Source organism: Medicago sativa, chromosome 5, assembly GCF_051527215.1.
Source record: "Medicago sativa cultivar Bolivia chromosome 5, Bolivia_mono, whole genome shotgun sequence".
Lineage (NCBI taxonomy): Eukaryota > Viridiplantae > Streptophyta > Magnoliopsida > Fabales > Fabaceae > Medicago > Medicago sativa.
In genome coordinates, this window is record NC_140753.1 from 64,416,015 (window position 1) to 64,440,686 (window position 24,672).

Here is a 24,672-nt window from a genome sequence, read left to right on the forward strand (position 1 = left end):
TGTCTAACAAATTGAACATGGGATCTGAGAAAAGAAGAACGCTGTCATTGAAAGTTGAGCTCCCATATTTGGAAAGTCTTATAGATTTAAGCGTCGAGTTAACAACAATTCTAAAGAGTTCTTTTATCTTCAAGTATGGTGACATCCTTGACCTTTTGTTCACCAATGTCCATGCAAATGCTATCACGTCATTAGCACAATTCTACGACCCTCTGATGAGAAGTTTCCTATTCCAGGACTTCCAACTAGCGCCCACAGTTGAAGAGTTCGAAAGGATTGTGGGAATTCCTCCAAAAGGCTATCACATCATTAGCACAATTCTACGACCCTCCGATGAGAAGTTTCCTATTCCAAGACTTCCAACTAGCACCCACAGTTAAAAAGTTCGAAAGAATTGTGGGAATTCCTCCAAAAGGCAAGAGTCCATATGTGGAAATTGGCCATCCTCCAAAAGTTGAAAGATTGGCTGAAGCTCTAAACATTAAAGTGTCTAGATTTGCCAGCAATGTGAAGACTTGAGGGAAAGCTCCCAGTTTCCTCCAAAGTTATCCAGAGAAAAAGGCTCGTGAATTTGTCGTGTCCCGACATATGAAGTCCTTCAACAATGTGCTAGCCCTCCTTGTTTATGATTTGGTATTGTTCCCATCAACCGAAAACTTTGATTATTTCGCTGCAATCAGTGTCTTTTAGGATGTCCTTACGAAAGACAAAGAACCAGTTCACGCACTCTTGGCCAATGTGTACTTCACGCTTCACATGCGTCACGAGAAGTAAGGTGGCAATTTATCTGTTGTTTCCCTTTACTCTATTGTTGGTTCATATCTCACATGCGCAAGGACCAATCACAGATGAACAAGATGGATAAGTACAAATGGTCTCAATTTTTGGCATCTCTTATCGAAAACGTGATCTGTTGGTACCCAACGAAGCTCGACATCAAAGAAATCGTCATCAGCTGAGGGGAATTCCCAAATGTGCCAATTCATAGGGTCTAAAGCATGCAAAAATTGCAATCCAATTTTGGCTCTAAGACAGTTGGGACGTCCTATGTGGGAGAAGCCCGAAAAGAAATACTTATAATGTCTAGTGTTAAATGACATGGGTGCCAATGACCATGGGATGTTTCAAAAGATTATTCGAGCTTGGGGAAACGTTAACAAGAAGGGGAAGTGACTGGAAACGCAAGGTTGACACCAACAAAGAGACTTACCGACAGTGGGTCAAAGAAAGAGTCCAAGAGGTGAAACTACCATTCATTGTCAAAGCTCATATTCCACCTAGGTCCCCCAAGCCTATTCCTATATCAATAGAGGAAACAGATTAGCTCAAAGCAACCATTGCACAGCTCAACAAAGAAAAAGTGGAGTTGCAAGCTATTCTACTAAAAGCTACTCAAGAAAACTGCGAGCTGAAAAGGGAAGGAATCCGAAAGGACAAAATCATTGAGAGTAGCAACAAAAGGCTAAGTCTTGAAGAGGACGAAAAAACACGAGGTGCAAGGATGTTTGGGTTGAGCAATGGTTACCTACACCGGTCCGACCCCGATTCGACCCTTAAACCTTTGAACCTATACCTACACCGGTTTAATGTTCAGTCCGATTTTGATTACCCTGATAAATTGATTGCAGTAGATATAAATCTTGATGTTGCATTTAATTTGACAAAATCACACGCACGCGCGCGCACACACTCACACACACATATTGTATGATAAAATTCATGAGAACATCATATATAATTATTAAAAAAAAGTTTACTTTTAGCTTAAAAAAAGTTTACTTTTAGCTTAAAAAAAAAGCTAATAATAGAGATATGATTGTTGTCCCGATATGATTTGTTAAAGTTTTAGCCTAAAAAATTTATTTTAATATCCTAATGTGATTTTAGCCTAAAAAAGTTTATTTTTAATATCCCGAATCAATGACTACTTCAATCATATTTATGTTTATTTCTCATCAGAATAAATGCTACATATTTCAATGCAAAAGAAAACCTTGTTAGTTTTAGTAAAAACAACTCAGATATGCACTCAACCCCTCATACGGTACTCTTCTGTTATCGATGGATACATTCATGTCCTCTTCTTACTAGCATTCAGCTTCTCCCCTCTCTTAGTATCAGATCTGCTGTGTTAGCACATCCATCATCATATATCAAGCAAAGGTATGTATTTTCGTTAAACCCTTTAATATTAAGGATAAATAAATAAGTTAAAAGTTATTTGTACCTTCTTGGACTACTGTCTCTGTGTATATTTTGAAATGTTATTCTTGTATAATTGTAAATAGGTTGTGGAGCTTGATACTATCATTCTGCAGGAAGAAATAACAAAACTTTGCTCAGATTATTTGTAAGTTGCACCGACACTTTCTGTCATTAATCGGTATTATAGATATTATATAAGAAGCTATCTCTTGTCCAAATATTGGTTCAAATTTTGATTTTCATAATATTTTTCATATCGTGCAGAAGGATGAAGGGTAAGGAGCTTGATGGATTGGGCCTTAAGATCTTGATGGATTGATTTTCATAATATTTTTCAAATTTTGATTTTCATAATATTTTTCATAAATTTTGAGAGTAGTAAATTGATTGCAGTAGACAAAAATCTTCATGTTATATATAATTTGACAAAATCACGCGTGCGTGCGCGTGCGCGCACACACACAACAAGAAATAGTGTGAGAGTTACCTGAAACTGAGAGGGAGAGAAGCTGAGGAGATGTGTTGTATCTTCTTGCCCACCTCCCTTTTTCTTTTCTTCTACAAGCGGATGAATTATATAACGAAAATCTTGATTGGTTCTATAGTTTTTGGTTGGACGGGTGTTGTGGTGGAATATAATTGATTGCTTTGGGAGGCTGTTTTAACTTTCTTTTAGTCGGAGAGAAGTTGAATAACAAGACAATTGGCAAACTTTGAACTTCTCGATGTCCCACTTTGAACCCATGATACACGCTTAACCAATTTTCCCCTTTGCTCCAAGGTGGGTGTCAATTGTTGTGAATTAGAACAATAAAATCACATCAATAAACTTAGATGTGTGGAGCAAATATTGAAGTAGTAATCAAGAGTAAAGTAGCCTCAAGCAACAACAATAAAGAGACATAGGTCTAAGTGTGAAGCAACACCACAAGCATATCCAATGCAACAAAGATAAGAAAGAATAGAGAAACAATGCACCAATATTTGTTTTTTTTTTCTTTTCAGTTTGGATAAATTTATCCTACATTTGAGGGAGAGAGCAGCTCTCTAATCTACTATGTAATGAGTGATGCAAAGAGGTTGCAAGATGTTATCTTACAAGCTCATTAAGAACATATCCTAATTTCTACTCATTTTTCAAGTCACTCAAACCCACAATGAATCCTAAAAAAACACTAAAGAAAACTATTTTTAACTTTCCTCTAATGAGATCTCACTACCCAGTGTGTTTGTGAAATGTTTTCCAACCCAAAAACCTCTAAAAAACGCTCAACACTAAAGTTTCATTCTTTGGTTTACCAAAGTTCTCTATCTTGAAGCTTGTCCAAAAAAAATTAAAGAATGAAGCGTTAAATAGTATTCACACCCTGTTAAAATTGTGTCACAATTTGTCTAAATCGTATCATGATAAAGCTCGTACATAGTACAATACTACATCTTGATTCGAAAATCATGCCACAAAATTTTTAATCGCGGCACGATTTTGCTTCCGATAACTCAGCCACATTCTGACTTAAAAACCTTGCCACAATTTACAAATCGAACTTCTAGATATTTCCACAATTTTGAGTCAAATTCCACATAATTGGTGCACGATAAATACTTTATTTCAAAGGTTCCAATAGTAAAACGGATATCAAATCTCAAAGAGATGTAATTGGGCACGGGTCACATTGTGCATCCTCGCAGTATTTGTTTTAAATGGACCAAATCATATAACACCATTGCTCCAGTATTTTCAAAATTTAATCAACATTGGTAGTTTTCACTTTTCATGCAATGCGAAGAGGTGTATTCCCGTCGCATTCCGCTGGTAATGATGGCCCTAATATCCAAATTAAACAATGGTAAATACAATTGATGCGACCTTGGCTGTGGTCACATTGTAGTTGTTGAGACCCAAATTTAATTATAAGTTTGATATTGTGACTACATAGTCTTTTAAAATGTACAATTAGACTCTTTCTTATGATAAATTAACCTAATGAAATTTCAATCTAATATACTTGTAAGATTGTGGTCACAACACGAACTTTTTTCACAGTGGAGAGTACCTTTTTTCTTTATTAATCTTGATTCTTGACAAGAACGGATGACTTTTGCCCTACCAGGTGTCAGCATTTAACACATTTGATCTCAAAAACTAAATGTTTCCTCTGATTTTCGCAAGAGATGTTCCCAACATTGCTGGTGGATATAACAGTACCGAATCCAGTTATCCTTATTTATTAATTTTGTTACGTCTGCAGCAACTTAACCTAATTTTTTCCCGCTCATTTGCTTTATTAGGTTTGCAATTATTTAACCTAACAAATTTCATCTAAAAAAATGCATTGCACACCAATTTCATTCCTATCCGCTTGCCTTTTTTTTTTTGAAGAAAATATTTTCTACTATATCAATGATCACGTATGATCCTTTTATTTTATACTTTTTTTTTTCAAGAATTTTACACTTTTTTTTATTTTTTTTAATTTCATGCCTTTTTTTTTACATCCTTATTTATTAATTTTGTTACGTCTGCAGCAACTTAACCTAATTTTTTCCCGCTCATTTGCTTTATTATGTTTGCAGTTATTTAACCAAACAAATTCCATCTAAAAAAATGCATTGCACACCAATTTCATTCCTATCCGCTCCTTATTTATTAATTTTGTTACGTCTGCAGCAACTTAACCTAATTTTTTCCCGCTCATTTGCTTTATTAGGTTTGCAATTATTTAACCTAACAAATTCCATCTAAAAAAATGCATTGAAGAAAATATTTTCTACCATATCAATGATCTTACGGGTTAAAGATGATTTATTGGTCTCTATTATAGTCGAGAAAACCCGTGCGACGCTCGGGTCAAAAGTCTAGTCATAATATATAGGGTTAACAGGCCTTTACCCCCTGTAATATAGGTCACTTTTGGTTTTCCCCCCTATAAAAGGAAAAATTCAGCAATTTAAAATATTTTGAAATTTTTTAAAATAAAAAAAAATTTCGTAATTTTTAAAATTTAAAAAAAGTTCAAATTTTTCTTTCGAAATTGAAAAGTTTGTTTTTTTTATTTTTCATATAAAAATAAAAAATTCGATTTTTTTCAGGATTTTAATCTTTTCCAAAATGTTTCAGGAACTTAATTCAGATTTTTTTTTATAATTTTTTCGAAAATTTCGATATATATTTATCTTTTCCATAATTTTTTGAAATTTTTTCAGATTTTTTTATTAATTTTTCTTGAATTTTTTCATTATTTTTCTATTTACCTGATTTTTTAAATCATTTTTATTAATTTTTCCAGAATTTTTTAATTTTTCCGGATTTTTTTCATTATTTTTCTAGAATTTTTTTTAATTGTTTAAGATTTTTTTTAAAAAAAATCACAAATGCCACGTGTGCACAATAAAAAAATATAAAATATTATACATTAGCGCACCACGTCATCAGGAAAATGTGACTCAGTGTGCCACATCAGCGAAAATGCATAGTCAGCTGGCCTAGGGGGGTATTCCAAAACAATTTTTTTTTACAAGGACGGAATCTGACAAAAAAAATTTACAGGGAGGAAAACCAAAAGTGACTTATATTACAGGGAGTAATGGCTTATTAACCCTAATATATATATATATACACTAGAACGCCAATTCGTACTCCGCGCGGGTCTTACTAACTAAAGAGAGTCCAATTCGTTTGTCTATAATATTTGCAGAGAACAACATGTTATTCCAAAATAAAAGATAATTCTTCTATTAGTCGTACCATTTTTTAAGTTTAAAAATCTTAACATAACGTTAAAAACTTAGTGTTTTAAAAATTGGGCATCAATTCCGCTTTTGAGTAAAAATATAGGGACAAAAACGCCATAAAAGCTACAATAAGTAGAACTATGACTTACTAATAAACAACTACACATATTATATACTTACTAAGTAGATTCTATTTAGAAAAACAACCACACAAAATATAAATGAGTTACAATAGTATAACTACAACAATGTTAAAAAGAAAGAAAATACTCAATTTTAGTGAGAGAAACTTTGTCTTCTCTCTAAGTTTTCTTCCTCTTTCACACATCGAGGAGGGGTGATTTTAGGTCAATTTTTGACCTAGAATCACCCCTGTGCATCTCTTTTCCCCTTTCTTTCAATCTTAATAAGTGATCTCCACATACATCAAGTTTTTCTTTTGTGTTTTTTCGTGATTTCGTCGTCTAAGTGCGACGTTGTGTTGTTCGTCGTCTTGTGCGGCGTTTTTTGATTTCGCATCTTTTGTTGTGCGGTGTTCGTTTGCCTCGTATTGAAAGATCAACTTCAGACAATCACAAATTCAATCAATGATTAGGGCGTCAACGTTGCAGATCCAGAAGCATGAGTATTCTGGTGATTTAGATTTTATCATATTATTTGTAGGCATTTTGCCGTTGAATGCTATTAACTTGGGTGCTGTGAGTTTGTTCGCAGATTCATCATTTACGTTTTTAGTGATATTGATCATGTTATTGGCTTTGATGTATTCTATCAATATGAATGAATGAATATCCTTTGTTTTTGTCGAAAAAAAACAATGTTAAAAAGAAATCACTACTTTAAAGAATGAATAAAAACGATTTATAATAGAATTATAGCATTTGTATAAGGTTTTTGTTAACTAATATTCAAATGATTACTCATTAATTAATCTTTCGTCGAAAGGAATTCTACCAAATGGTTTTTATTTATCTAATAAATAACTTTAACATCAACTATAATATCTTAGGCTTTGTTTGCGAGTTGGGTTTTGGAGGAAAAGAGAGGGGAAGAAAAGGCTTTTGGAGAGGTAAACCCTTGTTTACGAGTTTTAAAAAAGGGGAATTAGTCACTTTAGTCCCTGAATGGGGGAGGATTCGTCACTTTAGTCCCTGAATGAAGAGAAATTGCAAAACAGTCCCTGCATGGTCAACTTCAGGGACTAAAGTGACTAACGGAGTCTACATTCAGGGACTAAATTGACTAACGAAGTTTGCATTCAAGGACTAAATTGACTAACAAAGTTTACATTCAGGGACTATTTTGCAATTTATCTGCATTCAGGGACTAAAGTGACGAATCCCTTCCGATTGAGGGACTAAAGTGACTAATTCCCCTTTAAAAAAACAAGGGAAAGGTTTTGGGGGGTTTAGGAGGGCTTCATTTGTTCAATTTTAAAGTTTCCCCAAATTGGGGGGTTTTGGGGGGTTAAACATACAAATTGACAATTTTGCCCTCATAGTAATTCAAATTGACAATTTTACATATAACCCAATTATTACGATCTCTTTTCAAAACAACTTTTTCAAAACAACTTATTTATCCAAAACAGCTTATTACAACCTCTTTTCAAAAAACAACTTATTTATGCAAATCAGCCTTTAACGACCTCTTTTTCAAAATCAGCTTATTCAAAACAACTTATTCATCAAAAACAGCTTATTACAACCTCTTTTTCAAAAACAACTTATTGAAAACAGCTTATTCATCCAAAACAGCTAATTACAATCTCTTTTTAAAAAACAACTTATTCAAAATAGCTTATTTATCCAAAACAACTTATTACGACCTCTTTTCAAAAAACAACTTATTGAAAACAGTTTATTTATGCAAAACAACTTATTACGATCTCTTTTTCAAAAACAACTTATTCAAAACAGCTTATTTATACAAAACAACTTATTACCACGTCTTTTTCAAAATCAGCTTATTCAAAACAGCTTATTTATCCAAAACAGTTTATTACGACATCTTTTCAAAAAGCAGCTTATTCAAAACAACTTATTACCAAGTCTTTTTCAAAATCAGCTTATTTATCCAAAACAGCTTATTGCAACCTTTTTCAAAAAGCAGCTTATTCAAAACAGCTTATTTATGCAAATCAGCTTTTAACGACCTCTTTTTTAAAATCAGCTTATTCAAAACAGCTTATTACGACCTCTTTTTCAAAAACATCTTATTGAAAACAGATTATTCATCCAAAACAGCTTATTACAATCTCTTTTGCAAAAACAGCTTATTCCATAACATCTTATTACAATCTCTTTTTCAAAAACAACTTATTCAAAACAGCGTATTTATACAAAACAACTTATTACAATCTCTTTTCAAAAAAAACTTATTCAAAACAGCTTATTTATGCAAAACAACTTATTACGACCTATTTTTCAAAAACAACTTATTCAAAACAGCTTATTTATACAAAACAGCTTAATACGATCTCTTTTTCAAAAACAACTTATTCAAAACAGCTTATTTATACAAAACAACTTATTACGACCTATTTTTCAAAACAGCTTATTCAAAACAGCTTATTTATACAAAACAGCTTAATACGATCTCTTTTTCAAAAACAACTTATTCAAAAAAGCTTATTTATACAAAACAACTTATTACAATCTCTTTTCAAAAAACAACTTATTCAAAATAACTTATTTATGCAAAACAACTTATTACGACCTATTTTTCAAAAACAACTTATTCAAAACAGCTTATTTATACAAAACAACTTAATACGATCTCTTTTTCAAAAACAACTTATTCCAAACAGATTATTTATACAAAACAACTTATTACGACCTCTTTTTTAAAAACATTATTCAAAACAACTTATTTATGCAAAACAACTTATTACGGCCTTTTTCAAAAAGCAGCTTATTCAAAACAGCTTATGTATGCAAAGCAGCTTATTGGATGAATAAGTTGTTTTCAATAAGCTGTTTTTTGATAAAGAGATTGTAATAAGCTGTTTTGGATGAATAAGTTGTTTTGGATGAATAAGCTGTTTTCAATAAGATGTTTTTTAAAAAAGAGGTCGTAATAAGTTGTTTTGGATGCATAAGTTGTTTTGAATAAGCTGATTTTGAAAAAGACGTGGTAATAAGTTGTTTTGTATAAATAAGATATTTTGAATAAGTTGTTTTTGAAAAAGAAATCGTAATAAGCTGTTTTTCATAAATAAGCTGTTTTTTAAAAATAGATCGTAATAAATTATTTTTTATGAGATAAGTTATTTTGAATAAATTTCAAGATAAATTACAAAGTATAACACAATGTATTGTTTTTAAGAGGAAAAAAAAAGGGTAAAATAGTAAAATTATAACATAAGCCCTCCATTTCCTTTCCTTGTTGATTTTTTAACTCCCAAACAAGGGGAAGGTTTTCACTCCTTTCTCCCTTCCCTCCCTTTCCTTCCTTTCCCCTCCTTAGCCTTTCCTTTCCTTCCCCTCAAAACTCGCAAACAAAGCCTTAGTCGCACCTTAGCTATAAAAAAAACTTTCATGAAACACAAATCATTTTTCATAAATCATAATCAACCAAATGGTTTTTATATCTGCATTTTTTTTTCGTTCCCAGCAATATATAGGCCTTTATAATTTCCACCCATTATACGATTTATGTACCATCCGATCTGCTGAACTAACACATTGTACCCTACATAAAAAAGAACACTAGCCACTAGTGACACCTAACCCATTGTTCCTCACCGCCGCTAGGATCGTCCATCTCTTGTTAGTTTTTTCATGTTAGTTATACAAAGTAGTTTGAAAAACGGAGAACATGAAAAACAAAGTTCCATGAAATATTTGAGTATGTTGTATGCATGAAATACAAATTTGTGAAAATGTGAATTTTTTTTAATTGTACTTTTAAACAAACCGATCAACCCAACCGATCCAAACCAAAGCGACTAGTTTGGTTCGGTTTCTTTTTTGAAAAACAGCAAAAACCAAACCGATGAAGATTTCATTGGTTCGGACAAATTTTTGACCAAAAACCAATCCAAACTGAACCGTTACACCCCTATTAAAGATCCAACATGAGTTTTTTTTTTTATATTTTATAGTTTTAGTTTAAATGTTTAATATTTTTAAGGCTTAATAGCAGTTTTAGCCCCCTAACTTTTCCAAAGTTGCAATTTTGGCCCCCTAAGAAAAAAAACTACAAAACCTCCTCTTAAGTTTTGCAACTGTGGTAGTTTTGGCCCACAAAGCCAATTTTGACTCGGTCTACGCTGACGCGGCTACGTGTTATTTATTTATTTTATTTTTTTGTCTTGGGGGGGCAAAACTGCTACAATTTCAAAACTTAGGGCCAGTTTTTTTTAGGGGCCAAAATTGCAATTTCGTGAAAGTTAGGGGGCGAAAACTGATATTAAGCCTTTTTTAATTATTTAAAGAGCAAATTACAATCTCCTCCTTGCTAAAAAAAATTACAATATCTTCCCTTAAGAGAAACTTAAATTACACTCCACTCTTCTCTCATGTTAAAATATACAATCTACTCTCTTAAAAAGTAAAACTTATACTCTCTCCCCAGTAAGATGCTTGATGACAACTCTCTCCCTTAATAATTAAATATACACTACACTTTAATCTATTTCAACATAAATAAATATATTTTTTTGAGGGAACATAAATAAATATTTTTATGATATATACAACTTTTGAATCTCCGATTAAGAAAAATAAATTCATATATTTATAATTTAAATATCAATGATTTTTAAATTTAAATATTTGCTATTAATTTTAATATTTAGAGTATAAAATTAACTCTTAAATTACCATACTTTATGTCTTTAGAAATTTTTCACGTATTTTAATTTTATTTTGGGCTGTTTCATATTTTATAATAGGGTTTAAAACTTTATTTTAATGAAATTGTGAATAAAAAATAGCGAAAAAAATTATTTTTACGAAATGTGTTAAATTATTTGACGTTTTGAGAGAGCAATAATATTTGACGTATAACAGTAGCGATGATTTGAAACGGCGGCAGCGAGACGATGGTGGGAGGAAGAGGAGAGAGCCGTGAAAGAAAGAGGAGAAAGGGGTGGAGATCAGCAGTGATGGACGATGGTGGGTGGAGATCGATGACAATGAAAGGAGGATAAGAGGAAGAAACGCAAAACTGGGATGGGAAAGATGGAACATACTTTTTATTAAAGAAATATTTGTTTTTTTATTTTAAATCTCAACCATTAGATATTTTTTGCCACGTGTCATGCATCCATAACCTAAATGGACTAAATGGAGCATTAGATAAATGGAGTATACATGGACTCTTTCTAATCATATTATGTCTAATCTTATCACACATCTAACGCAACATTCCTATCTCCACTACACTTAAGTTATTGTATGTTTTAATAAAAAAATGTTAATACTTATAATAATATATTCATAGATATGGATAAATATGAATTAGGTGGTGATGTTAATGAAAATTAAAAAAATATACTACTAGTAAAAACACAATTATTACTAAATAATATTAGAAATTATAGTATAATAAAATAATAAGAAATTAAAGTCAGTCAACATATGCTTATAGCATAAAAACAAAGTCAATCAACATATAAAAAATTACTTAAGATGATAAAAAAAAATTAATGATTTCTATTCATTAACAAATTATTTTGAATTGTGATATTTTAGAGGATTCTCTCTTTGCCTATAAATGAGTAGTATATATTGCTCTAAGATATCCAATTTACTTTTCATTGCATACCAAGTTTGGTCATAATGGAAACTATACTCAAGATGTTCTTGAAGTTTGTGGTGATTCTTGCTGCTATTGGAGGTGCTCTAGTTGGCAATGTACAAGGTGACACGTCTTGTTGTGAAAGAGGAGAAATATGCAACCCACCTCCTTGTCTTAGACGCCCATGTTGTAATCCACCATTGAAGGAAATGAAGCCATAAAACTTGGTTTCGCTTGTATTATTTTTACCCCAATTATTTTGTATTTACAAAAAGTTCTTCTCATATCTAATAATCTCATTAATAAAATTGGTGAATAAATTTTATGCAGTAATGGCGTAAAAATATATTTATCTTCAAGTATTCTTACCTCTTGAGTGTATACTATATAATAATACTTCTTCTTTGTGATGATCATTGTACAAGATGGCCAATAGTTTTAGTTTCATTAATACTACTAACGAAGCTTACATTTTTTTACATTGAAAAAGATCTTATATCTTTAGTCCTTAAAAAATGATATGGTATTTTAGAAGTTTGATGAACCATATTATATTGAAGGGTTAAATATATTTTCCCCTGCCATATTAAAGGGTTAAATATATTTGATCTCGGTACTTTTATGCATTTATAAATGTTTATAAATTGATTTATGTTTTGAATGACTATTAACCTTAATTTTTGAGATTCAATCTAATATTAATTGTTGATTAGGTAATCATATTCTATTACTGCCTTTGTGACAAGAGTTTAATGCACAATACAACCTTTCGATGTTCACATGGTTACCTAAGACATCAGGGGATTGTGGTCAGAGAAGCCATGTTAAGTGCCAAGGCATAAGACTTAGCTATTTTGTTAGAACGTCATGAAATTAAGTAAACAATTGTAGGATCTCAACCCGGCTACCAAGTAGCAAAAGAGAAGGAAATCGAACATGATATAATCGCTCTTTTATCAGTTTTCACCGTTAATTGTGCAACCTCGTAATTTACATATCATAATTATAATTATATTCGTTAAGTAGAAATTTCATAATCCCTATGGAGATGAATTTATAACTATTATTGCGCAATGAGAATTTAGTACACTTGTATCAGCTAGAAGCTTGTAGAAACTCGCTGAAGGAAGAACTCCAAATGAAAGAAAACAAAAGAGAAGGAGTATTGGAAGCTATTGTTGTGGTCAAATCTACCCTAAGAGACATCGACTTTGTGTTGGAAGAATCTTATTCTATCAATTACGACCTTTTAAGGATAACATCTTCTAAAGAAGTTTGCACTGAAATAGTTGTTAGGAATGGTAACATATAACAGGCTTGGGTTAAGATTCAAACCCTTATATATTTGTAAATGTTCTGGTATATATTTTTTTGAATGTAATTAAAATGTATAATTTCTGATGGACTTTTCTAAATGTAATTCAAATGTATAACTTCTGATGGACTTTTTGAGTTATCTTCTCGTAAGTATCTTGGTTTTTTTTTTATGGAAAATGATATTTATCTAGAAAAATAGCATCAAGAATTTTTCAAGACACATATGGCAAGTTTTAATTGCATGATTTATTTGTCCACTTCCTATTTTTCAGCCACACCTCCTTGAATTGTGGCAAATAGTGCATTGTGATTGGTTGCTTTTTATTCTTGAAGAATTCTAGATGTTTTTTTTCTAGAGATATTCGGTGCTAGATCTAGACATGACTTAGAAAAATCAATTTTTCGCTTCTCTTTAAAATGTCTAGATTCTCGTATAGTTTCAAAAATTCCTTCTACTTTCACTACTTCATCTATTCCATTATTGACAAGAAAGTTAGAAGCATAAGCTCAATTATTTGTGGGCCATAGTAAATTATTGTTCAATCCAAAATGCATAAAAATGGATATCCGACATCTTCAAATTGACCCTGCAAATTGCTATTAGATTCTAGACATTAACTAGTGGGACAAACGATAGGGACACATAACTATAAAAATTCTTCTAACCGTGTGCAAGTTGCATGTCGAAAGTTAACAATCTAGAAGCATAAGCATATATCGACATATACTTATTGTCTCATAGCAAAATTCAAAATGAAATGAGGACTAATGTATACAATTTTTAAACATATAAATTTTATAGTGTATTTAAAAAAATATAAATTTAATAGTAGCAATGATTTGGTTTAATCTTTGCTACATCTTGTGTTCTTTGTATGGTATGCGGTATATTTGAGATAGAACTGTGGTTTGAACTTTGAAGTAAATGGAAAAGGATACCTTTTAATTTACAAGGTACTGTATACTGTACTCTACTGGCAGTGGATCAGATTAGGGTTTAGGCTTATATTTTCCATAACTATAAATATTTATTTTGTATTTAAAAAATAAAAAACATGTCCATGAGATGATATTTGGTGGTATAGTTTTTCTTTTATTGAGGGGATTTGGTTGTATCGTTGAAAACCAATAATGTAGGTTCGAGATATTACGTACTTATACGTGAGTTGAAAAGGAATAAAATATTGCATATTTTGCTTAGTAATTTTGTTAGTTTTTTTTCCCCGTTTGATTCAGGTTTACTATATTTATTCTCAAAAATAAATTTTCTTAGAATATTAAAAAGAGGATTTTATTCTTAGACATTTAAAATGAATGTTCGGTTAATATTTATATATTCTCGAAAACAATTATGATAGAGAAGTTAATATTTAGTTTTTAATTTTAGGGAGAGAAGTTAATATTTGGTTAAACATGAGTTGATTATCATCTTTATGAAAACTTTTATTCTCACCATTTTATGACAATGTTTTTCTTTTCTAGAAATCTTCATACCCAAAGATAAAAGTTAATAAACTTATAATAACAAACACTTAAATACATGTCCCCGTGAGCTTAGCTCATGGTAAGGACAAAATACATAATCATAATAATGCATAATATTTGCGAGGTCCGGGGTTCGAATCCCGGACACTATAAAAAAAAAACTGAAATACATATTTTAATTTTAATTTTAATCATTTTATCTTCAAAAATATACAAAGATAATTTGAAACAAACACACCAATGGTAAGATGATTACGTTAGTTTTTAAATAATGTTCCGCCCTTATTCTAATTTATCCAAAAGGAATCATAGAGTAAACGAAAAGAATTCTGTTAGGATCATATTCATATAAAATTCACCCACATATCTTCCTCCTCCTACTTGGGTTCTTTTAATCACCATTTCCATGTGATTTATTCAAAGTATACTCTTAATATTGTCCCATTGTATGACAATTGGAAATATTCCCCTAGAAATAGTAACAATAGTAGAAAACAATATTTTAAGTTATCAAACAATATTTTATGCTAATATATATCCAAAATCCGTAGATCTTTCAAAATCCTAATGGTTCATAGTGATTTTAGCCGATCCACCGTAATGGAACATGCACTTAGTCTTGGCAAATTCTAATGGTTGTATTTAGATGAAGTAATTAAACATTTTTGTGAAGCTTACAATGACATTAGGCAATCTACCATAATATCAAACAAGAACTTTATTTAAACGCTTAAATTGAATTTCCTTCGTTTATAACTTTGTATAAATTGAGTAGTATTAACAACACTCTCTTTTCAATAATCTCTTAAACACTCACTTCCTTGTTGGTTTAAATCAAGGTGGGCCACACACTTTAGAAATGGTAGAAAAAATGTTTAAATCACCTTATTTGGGATTACTATATAAGAGACACTTACATTCAGATGTTAAATCACCAAATTCATCGAGCGGAACATTGTGGGCTAAAAACGCGTCCACCAAGGTCTTGTTATCTGTTTCAAAGTAAACATTATGCAAGTCATTGGGTATTGTCATTTTTAGAATGTGAAGGAGACCAAGAGATTCCGCTTCCAAGACGGATAAAGATAAGCGAAGGTATTCGAATTTACTTATTAATAAAGCGCCTATTGAGTCTCTAAAGCACAAACCATAAGCCATGGTTGCGCTATTATTGAAGATGGTGCATCGACGTTACATTTGATGTATCCTGGCTGCGGCTTGATCCACACCGCGCAGTTGTTGATCTTGTGTATGCACCGGATGCTTAGCTTTTTGCATGCAACTCCATTCATGTAGTACTCATGAGCTCGATTAATGATGGAGGTGGGTGTAGTGTTTGTTAAATCCCAAAGTTTCGCATTTTGACTCATCCACAAACTCCAAAGAGTCATAGCAGGGGAGAGTCTGTATTTCTCCTTTAACCTGGTAAATAAATCGAACAACATGGCATAGAAGTTATTTGCCCCAAGGAGCAGCTCACGGATAATGTTTGTGATACCAATTTTATCCCAACACTCAATCGCCTTGGAACAAACAAAGAAGATATGCATGTGAGATTCCGCCAAGAGATCACAAGAGACACAAGATGCATTGCACGGGATGCCACAGATGGAAAGGTTTACTCTCGTTGGCAAGCATTGATGCTCTGTTTGCCATAGGAAAATGTGAATGAGAGGTGGGACTTTGAGATTCGATAGGAGCTTCCAATGAGAATTATGCGGAGGCTCGGAATTATGGATGAGATCAATGCATTTCTATACACGGATTTAACCGTATATGAGCCATCAATTGTTGCCTTCCAAACACGGGAGTCTTCTATAGGCCATGAGTATAAATGTGTAGCAAGGATTGCAGTAGCATCTGATTGGTTGAACATAGAGCGCACAAGAGTGTGATCCCATGATAGGGATCCCGGGTGCATCCAATGGCTAACCGTGAGGTCCTCGTAAGAAGGCGGAGGGGTGATGGACAATTTAAGGGATGGGAGATTGCGCACACATGGCATATTACACACTAATTTTTGCACCATTACCAACCTTCCATCTATGACTCGAAGTAAGTAAGTGTTGAGTGCTCCAAAGATTTCTCCAAGTGTAGCTTGGATTATGACCTAGAGGGACCTCCAAGAAATCCCTTCGAATGAAGTATTTGGCATTGAGGACACGAGTAAAAGTGAGGAAGAGTCTGAAAATTAGAGTTTCCAACTTTAAGCATAGATAGATTGAAAGTTTCTATATTTCGAAAGCTTAGGCCTCCAAGACTTTTATGTAGAGTTAGTTTGTTTGTTCCACATATTTTTTTATTTAAATTTTTTTCTTAATATCTAAGATATAAAAAGTGTCCAGTTAATGGAATTGAACTCATTCTTAGAAATAAATTATTAGATAATAGCTTTTGTTTTTCGCTGGCTGTCCATCTCGAACCAAGTTCGCAAAAGAATGATCTAGCAATCAAGTGACCACTCTACAAACAGACAATAATATAGCTTTTGTAATATGTTAAATGTTGTGGATTCTAATAAAAAGAAAAAACATTTGGTCAAAAAAAAAATCAAAAGAAAAAACCTTTTTTTTTTCGAGGGAAAAAGAAAAAACCTTGAAAACTTAATTCTTGAACAACATGTTAAAAAAATCTCTCCGCCACCAAAGTTATAGTGAATTTCAATCCATATCTTTTCCGTGTAATAGGTACGTAAATAATTTCATTAAATATTTATTTTACTTCTTATTTTAATTTTTCTTAGTAGAATGTTCTCCAAGTAAAGTGAATGAATTTTGTTTAAAAAAAAAGTGAATGAATTTGATTTTTGAGCTTCTATATAATTAACCATTTCGTTTTTTTTTTTTTACAATAACAGAAAGATATTCATCCATTCAAATGACAACATCGTTAAAAACGTAAAGAGTGAATCTGCGAACAAACTTACAGTACCCAAGTTAATTGCATACAACAGCAAAATACCTACAAACAATATGATAAAATCTAAATCACCAAAATACCCATGTTTCCAGATCTGCAACGTTATGTCCAAATCATTGATTGAATCTATGATTGACTGAAGCTAATATTTCAATATGAACCAAACGAACACCGCAAATCAAACAACGTCGCACAAGACAACGGACAACACAACGCCGCACTCAGACGACGAAATCACGAAGAAGAAAAAAACAAAAAAGGAAGCACATGATATATGTGGAAATCACTTATTGAAGAAAATGGAAAAAAGATGTAGAGGGGTGATTCTAGGTCAAAAAATGATCTAAAATCACCTCTCCTCGACGAGTGAAAGAGAAAGAAAACTTAAAAGAAGTTGAAGTTTCTCTCTAAAAAATTAGGGCAAATATTGATAATGGAGACGACATGATTAACTATTCCGTTTTAATGAGTATTTTTTTCATTAATATCTTAAGATAAGGAATATGATCTTTTTTCTTATATGAAAATTCTCTGCGTAAAGGGATTGAACTTGATTTCGGACATTATAAATAGCACACACTCTTTGCCTTTCCTCTTCATCTCTAACTTTTTCCTGCAATATTTGGTTAGGGAATACTCATCCAATATAGTATTAGTAGCTATAGTTTTGTTCGTTTATTGACAAGAAATCTTGATAATACATCTTTAAACATCCTCTTCAGAAAAGAAAAAAAAATACATATCTTTAAACATGGATAACAACAAAAAGCAAGCATGGTCTTCTTCGTCTTCATCAACCGTGAAATTTGATCAACTTTTCGGTCCCAAGGACCCTTCGTCGGCTTCATCTTCCTCCTTATTTGGCTCCATTTTCCCACCATCACCAACACCATCTGTATGCATGGCTACAAACTCCTTTTCTTACCCAAAGATTTCTTTTATTTATCGTATCATATGCTACCGTTTTACTTTTAATTTTTTACCAATCTACATTTATCTAATTGTCTTTTTTATAAAAATAAATAAATAAATAAATAATAGGGAGCTAGTAATGGTGAATGGTAATTGAAATCTTAGACTTTAATATTGTTTCATAGTATGCATGCATATAATTTATCCCAATGCCTTAAAATGTCCATTTAAGAAAATATAGTGTTGAGTAAATACATGTATATTGTCATTTTAAGGTAAGTTGGTGTTCATATTCTATTTCGGAGTCCTTTTCATGTCTAGTTTTTGTACATGTGATAAAGTCTTATTTTAAAAGTTAGACGGAACCGACTAGTTCGATTCGAGTCAGAAACCGGACATTAATTTTAATCTAATATAATAACAATAATAATAAAATATCATTCATATTTGCTTAAATAATCCGTCTGATAAATCTACAAGGTTTTTTTTATGTCTTGTGGTCTGACCTCCTTAGCTAAATAAGTTTTTAATAAAGTTTTATCCTTCTTTATTTAAAATAAAATCTTGTATGAACTTGACTTAAGCTAGGAGGCCCCTATCAATCAATCTGGTTTATCTCACCCCCTACTCCTCCAACTTTACCAGTTGATTTTCTAACGATGCTTTGATGAACATGCACATGCAGCATATTATTAATCACCTTAACTTTTTTTTATAAGGTTGAGGGGAGAGGATCAAGAACTCAAGAAGTGGGAAGCAAAAATCTTGGAGCAACAGGTAATTCTTTTAAAACTATAACTTTTACCCGTGCTACCGTCCGGGTCATAAAAAAGGGAGAAGCTAATATATTGTGATATAATCCATTACATAGATAATAAAAGAATTAAGAACATACAATGGTTGTTCACACATTTTGGAAAATCTCCTTATATACTATATTTGAAGTGGTGTTAATACAGTCCTCATTGTCATCTGTTAATAAATTTTTTAGGACATTATAAATGTAGTAGACAAAAGCAAAATTTTATAGTACAATTCCTAGTAGTAAAATTTGTTGCTTGTTAAAATATTTGAGGGATGTAACAAATCGTAAAAATAACAAAACCTAAAAAAATTAGGGTTAGTATTAGGAGGGAAAATATTAGGTTTAGTTGTTGCAGACTTAACAAAATTAATAAATAAGGATAAAAATATATTTGAGGGATGTAACAAAACGTAAAAATAACAAAATCTAAAAAAATTAGGGTTAGTAGTAGGAGGGAAAATATTAGGTTTAGTTGTTGCAGACTTAACAAAATTAATAAATAAGGATATATTTTGAGGGATGTAACAAAACGTAAAAATAACAAAACCTAAAAAAATTAGGGTTAATATTTGGAGGGAAAATATTAGGTTTAGTTGCTGCAGACTTAACAAAATTAATAAATAAGGATAAAAATATATTTGAGGGATGTAACAAAACGTAAAAATAACAAAACCTACAAAAATTAGGGTTAGTAGTAGGAGGGAAAATATTAGGTTTAGTTGCTGCAGACTTAACAAAATTAATAAATAAGGATATTCCCCTCATATATGCCTCTATAATCTATATATAATATAAATTACTTTGTCTTAATTATATACGAGTACTAACTAATTTGCATATATATATCTTGTCTTTCCACCGGAAGCATATATGGCTTAAAACTACTTTAAATATCTCTGCATTTATTTAGTAATGTTTATGTTTGGATTCGTTTTAGGAACTCCTAATAATGGCATCTCTAACAAGAATACCAGTACCAATTATCAGAATGAGACAGTGGAACCCAGCTACTACAGTTCTTCAATCTACTATGGTGGTCAAGAAAATTATTCCCCAAGAAACAGGACCACTGATGAACCCCACCATGTTGTGAGTGCCATCATTCTCATCCTTTTTCAGCCCTTGTTTACCTGAGGAATTTATTATATCCTTCCTAGAAAAGATATTCAACTATCTTATGAGATCTAATGAAATGTTTGAAACTTACTTAATAAATAAATTAAATTCTAAGAATATTATGTCAGGAGTTGATTTTATAATTTTTATTAAGAATATGATTCAAAATAGCTACTAGAAAGATGATTTGTATTATTCAAGTATTTGTGCAATGATGCTAATCCATATAATTTTCACATTAGCAGTTCAAGAAAGATAAGAATCATGGTGATCACAATGGTAACAATTCCAGCAGTGCTTCAAGAGGGGACTGGTGGGAAGGTTGGACTAGGAACCATAATTTATTTTAGTTAAGAAGTTTTCATAATTAAAAACTAGGTATTAAAAAATGGCCACTCACTTTCATAACACAATTTCGATTTTTCCAGGTTCCCTTTATTACTAAATCAGTGAGGCATGCATGGTATTAAAATTTAGCATCCTGCAGGTACATATTCCTTCTCCTTCCATCTTCCATGACTAGACTAGATACAAAGAATTCAATGGAGTTGATGATACCAATTAATTTTAAAAGAAAATAAATTTTATTTCTTTTTATTTTTCAACAAAATATCGTTCATTGTGTTTCTCTTGTTCTTCTCTAAGATTAACTTTCTTTTTGAGAAATTAACTTAGTGTATGTTTGATATCACGGTGGATATGTCAGAATCACGGTGATCGTGACTTTGCAAAAGCGACAGAGCATAGTTTTTAAAAAAAAGTGGTAGATCACTTCATGATTTTACATACTTACCATACTACCAAACATAAGCTTCATATAGCTACATATAATCTAATTTTTTTTCATTAAAAAAACTTAAGTTTATTGACGAGTACCGATTGACAACAATACGAATGCAACATGCATGTTAGTTTATGAGGCCCGACTATGACTATATTAAAGATAAAGGCCCCTTTGACGGTATAAAAATTATTTCACTTAAAATAGGGAGTGAGAGCTAGTTGTGGACTCGAGATTATTTGAAATTGATTTTTTATTGTGTAATCTAAACATTCCGGTCTAAGCATATCTTTAGTTCAACTTCCACGTCCCTTAAAGTCGTGGCAAAGAACCATGACAACGTAAAAGCTATACTTTGTAACTTGTAGAAATCACCGTGAAAACCTAGATGGACACGTGTTTGGAACTTTTGGACACAGTTCCAAACATACCTTAAGATTAATGGTCGAGATCCTTAGTGTGACAACGGCGTGCTTTTTTGTATGAATTTTTTTATTACTTTAGCATGCAAATGAAAGAAAATTTGACAACTTCATGATTTTGTTTTTGTTGCAGGATGAAGATCGGCCTCATAACTAGAGTATGCTCTTATTAGTTATCCGTGGAAATAAATAAGTTAATGTACTATTATAGATCGTTTATGTTATTACTACCCTTTCATCCCATTAGTTGGGTTCTTTTTTGTCCCAACAGCTGGTATAATTAGCTAAACCGTTAAGGTAGTTTGGGGCAAAAACTACTTCCTGCTTTGTATTTTTTTTCTCTTTTATATTAAAGAAAGTTATATATTATATTTTGTTTATATGATAGGATCGTTTTTGGTTTTCTCAGGCATCATATATTCAGCTCATAGTATATGTTATTGGTAGACAAAAATTAATATATTATAAACCAAAAAGGGGATAAAAAGTAGAGATACAAAAAAAAAAAAATTTTTGGTAAAAATAAATATTTTCTTTATTATCCGCTTTTATAAAGTTTGATAATTAAGTTGAGGATGAATAATTGTGTCAAAAAAAAAAGTTGAGGATGAATAACAATTTTTTTCTCACTTAGTTGTGTACGTCATCTCCAAAATTGTGTAGAAACCCATCGTTAATACAAAACGAAAAAAAAAAATGTATGTTCTTTTCGGGTGTGTTTGGATGGAGGGTTTAGGAGGAAAAGGTAGGGGAGGGTTTATTTTTCATTTTTAAATTACAGACACTATGAAATCTTTTTTAAAAATTTAACGTATTAATATGATAAACGATCGTATAATACTTCAGTCACACTTAATTTATTTTAGAAAAACATGTTATATAGTTCGTAATTTAAAAAAGAAAAGTAAACCCTCCCCTCCTAAATCCTCAATCCAAACACACCCTAAATGTTGCTCAAAAAAAGTGAAACTCGATTATTCTAAAATATAAAAGACACTTGGAAGGGTTTATTTTGAGTTGTCGATGCAATGTTAGATCAATAGTAAGAGTTTCATATTGTAGTCTAAGAGAATGAAATTCAAATTCTCTTCCCGCAAATTTGGAGCTTATGAGTTTTATGTCATAGTTTTTCATATTATTTCTAAATTAGTTTGATATTTCGACTTTGAGATAAAGTTTGTTAGGCGATAAGCGAATATGGTTGTTCATACGCTTGTTATGATAGTTTGTTCTTAGTCTAGTCACATGTTTTTGAGATTTTTCCTCCTTATATTGAACCTTTTTTAATTAAGAGTGGTGATAGGCTGACCACCTTAGATGAAATACATTCAGTTGACCCCTACACACAAAAGTGACATATGACATCATTTTTTTGTGTGGACCCATAAAAAAAACAGGGAAATAGTCTTCTCCTTCCTCGTGTCATACTCTCACTCCGCCGTCCCATCTTCTCCACCTCCACCAGCCTTCTTCTTTTTCCGATGACAGCGGCGACGACTAACAAACGTCCTCCCCGTTCTCATCTCTCTCATCTTTGTTCTCTCTTGTCCTTGCCTCCCTCGTCTACAACTTTGTCGTTGACTCGTTTCTCTCTCATCGTTGTCTTGCACTCTCTCTCAACTCTGAGTTTCAAATCTGTGACGGAGGTAGTGGTGGACGGAAGGAAGTTTTGCGAGACAAAAGTCAGTGTTCGCGCGAGGAATAATGAAGATGGACGGAGGGGAAAGAGAAAGAACAGGAGGGAGGAGGGGAGGAAGAAGATGAGAGTGGGTGGAGGATTTGAGAGAAGGGAGAGACCTGTCGAGAGAGAAGAGAAAAGAGGAAGATGAAAGAGAGTGGTGGTAATGTGAAATTATTAAAATGCTCCTGCCATATATCATGGTATATTGATGGTATGAAAAAGGAGTGTCAACCAAACATTACTCTTTGATTTTTTTTTGTTACAATCCTATCGAAAAAAGAAAAGAACGGAAAGAAAAAAAATTACAAACTACTCTCTCTATGAAAGAAAGTTCCAGCTGCATCCATCTTCAGGGAATATAAGTGACCATCCGTAGGGGAGGTATGGTGAACCAAATCGTGATCTGATGAGGCTCCAAGTTTGGCCAAGAAATTTGCACATTTGAATTCCCTCTCTAAGAGTGTGACAAACAATAATATTACTTTGTTCCATCAAGTCCTTTATGTCGAATCAAAACGGCGTAAACATGAAACCTGGAAGTTGGGTCTTTGAGGAGGTTAACACCAAATAAAGAGTCAGAATAACAAACAAGCTCTAAAATCCCCAATTTGTTTGCCAATAAGAGACACTGATAAATAACATATAGCTCTGCATGAAGGATGTCAGATGATCCTTTATTGTAACCAGAAAAACCTGATAAATAATAGACATCACTATTTCGAAAAACCCTCCATAACCAGCTCTAATGGGTGAGCCCGTGCAACTACCATCAGTATTCAGAATAGTGCACAAATGGTTGTTCTTATTCCACTTAATGTGACTATCACCTAAAACAACAATGGAGTTAACAGCAAAGCAAATTTTGAGATTATTCATCATACTTTGAATATTGAAAGGATAGACGATTAAGCGACCAAGTTTCATTATTCAAACACATAATATTACGATGACGCCTTGCCCACCAAATGCAAGCAGCAAAAATGAAGGTTTGGGAGCCCCTAAAACTAACCTTGAGCCAATCGTTCACTTTTATATTAGAGAAAACATTTGGATCATTAAAACCAAAGAGCTACCAAATTTGTCTAGAGTAAGTGCAATCCCGCGTACAATGGAGAAAAGACTCTTCAACAAGACCACAACGAGTGCAAACATCCGAGGGGGAGATATTCCTATGGTGGAGTAAGGAGAGAGTGGGACGGAGTTGTGGCAAGCTAACCAAAAAAGAAACTTAACCTTTTCTGAAAGCTTTAATTTCCAAATCCAAGACCAAGCATCATTTTGATTAGATTGAGGAAGAGAGTTATAGCGGGACAACAGCCAGGTATACCCACTTTGGTAGTATAAGTTCCATTTTTGCTTGTTGTCCAAATGAAAGCATCGTCGACGTCTAAGACGACATTAAATTTGATATGCATGTTGTTTATGTGATCAGATGCCATACGAGGGAGATGAGAGTACAAAACCTGAGTATGTGGCCCGTTTGAGGAGAGCACATCTTTGACAGTTAAGTGTGAATCATGAATGTCTATGAATGGGGGTAACAACCCTATGA

The 24,672-nt window shown here is 32.2% G+C and overlaps 1 protein-coding gene and 1 long non-coding RNA gene across 3 annotated transcripts; both read left to right on the forward strand.

Annotated features, from left to right (window-relative positions):
* Nucleotides 1-2,208: 2,208 nt before the first annotated feature.
* Nucleotides 2,209-2,597, forward strand: LOC146923999 (uncharacterized). The gene is made up of 2 exons (XR_015010951.1): nucleotides 2,209-2,350; nucleotides 2,470-2,597. It is a non-coding gene; the product is annotated as an uncharacterized LOC146923999 (long non-coding RNA).
* A 15,404-nt stretch (nucleotides 2,598-18,001) lies between these two features.
* LOC146924000 (uncharacterized) lies at nucleotides 18,002-21,819 on the forward strand. 2 transcript variants are annotated; one of them, XM_085709071.1, is made up of 7 exons: nucleotides 18,005-18,051; nucleotides 18,082-18,298; nucleotides 19,035-19,092; nucleotides 20,058-20,209; nucleotides 20,479-20,557; nucleotides 20,665-20,723; nucleotides 21,573-21,819. In XM_085709071.1, exons 2-6 carry the CDS (start codon nucleotides 18,155-18,157, stop codon nucleotides 20,679-20,681), a joined length of 450 nt encoding a protein of 149 aa, XP_085565197.1. In that variant the 5' UTR covers nucleotides 18,005-18,051; nucleotides 18,082-18,154; the 3' UTR covers nucleotides 20,682-20,723; nucleotides 21,573-21,819. The 2 variants fall into 2 exon arrangements, with proteins under 2 accessions (XP_085565198.1, XP_085565197.1); XM_085709072.1 differs by having other exon boundaries at nucleotides 18,002-18,298; nucleotides 20,482-20,557.
* Nucleotides 21,820-24,672: the final 2,853 nt, after the last annotated feature.

Bases quoted from the DNA above. Each gene is read 5' to 3' on its own strand.
- LOC146924000 (XM_085709071.1), top strand. From the start codon at position 18,155: ATGGATAACAACAAAAAGCAAGCATGGTCTTCTTCGTCTTCATCAACC. The intron at 19,093-20,057 runs GTAATTCTTTTA...GATTCGTTTTAG, and splicing joins CAAAAATCTTGGAGCAACAG to GAACTCCTAATAATGGCATC. The intron at 20,210-20,478 runs GTGAGTGCCATC...TTTTCACATTAG, and splicing joins CTGATGAACCCCACCATGTT to CAGTTCAAGAAAGATAAGAA.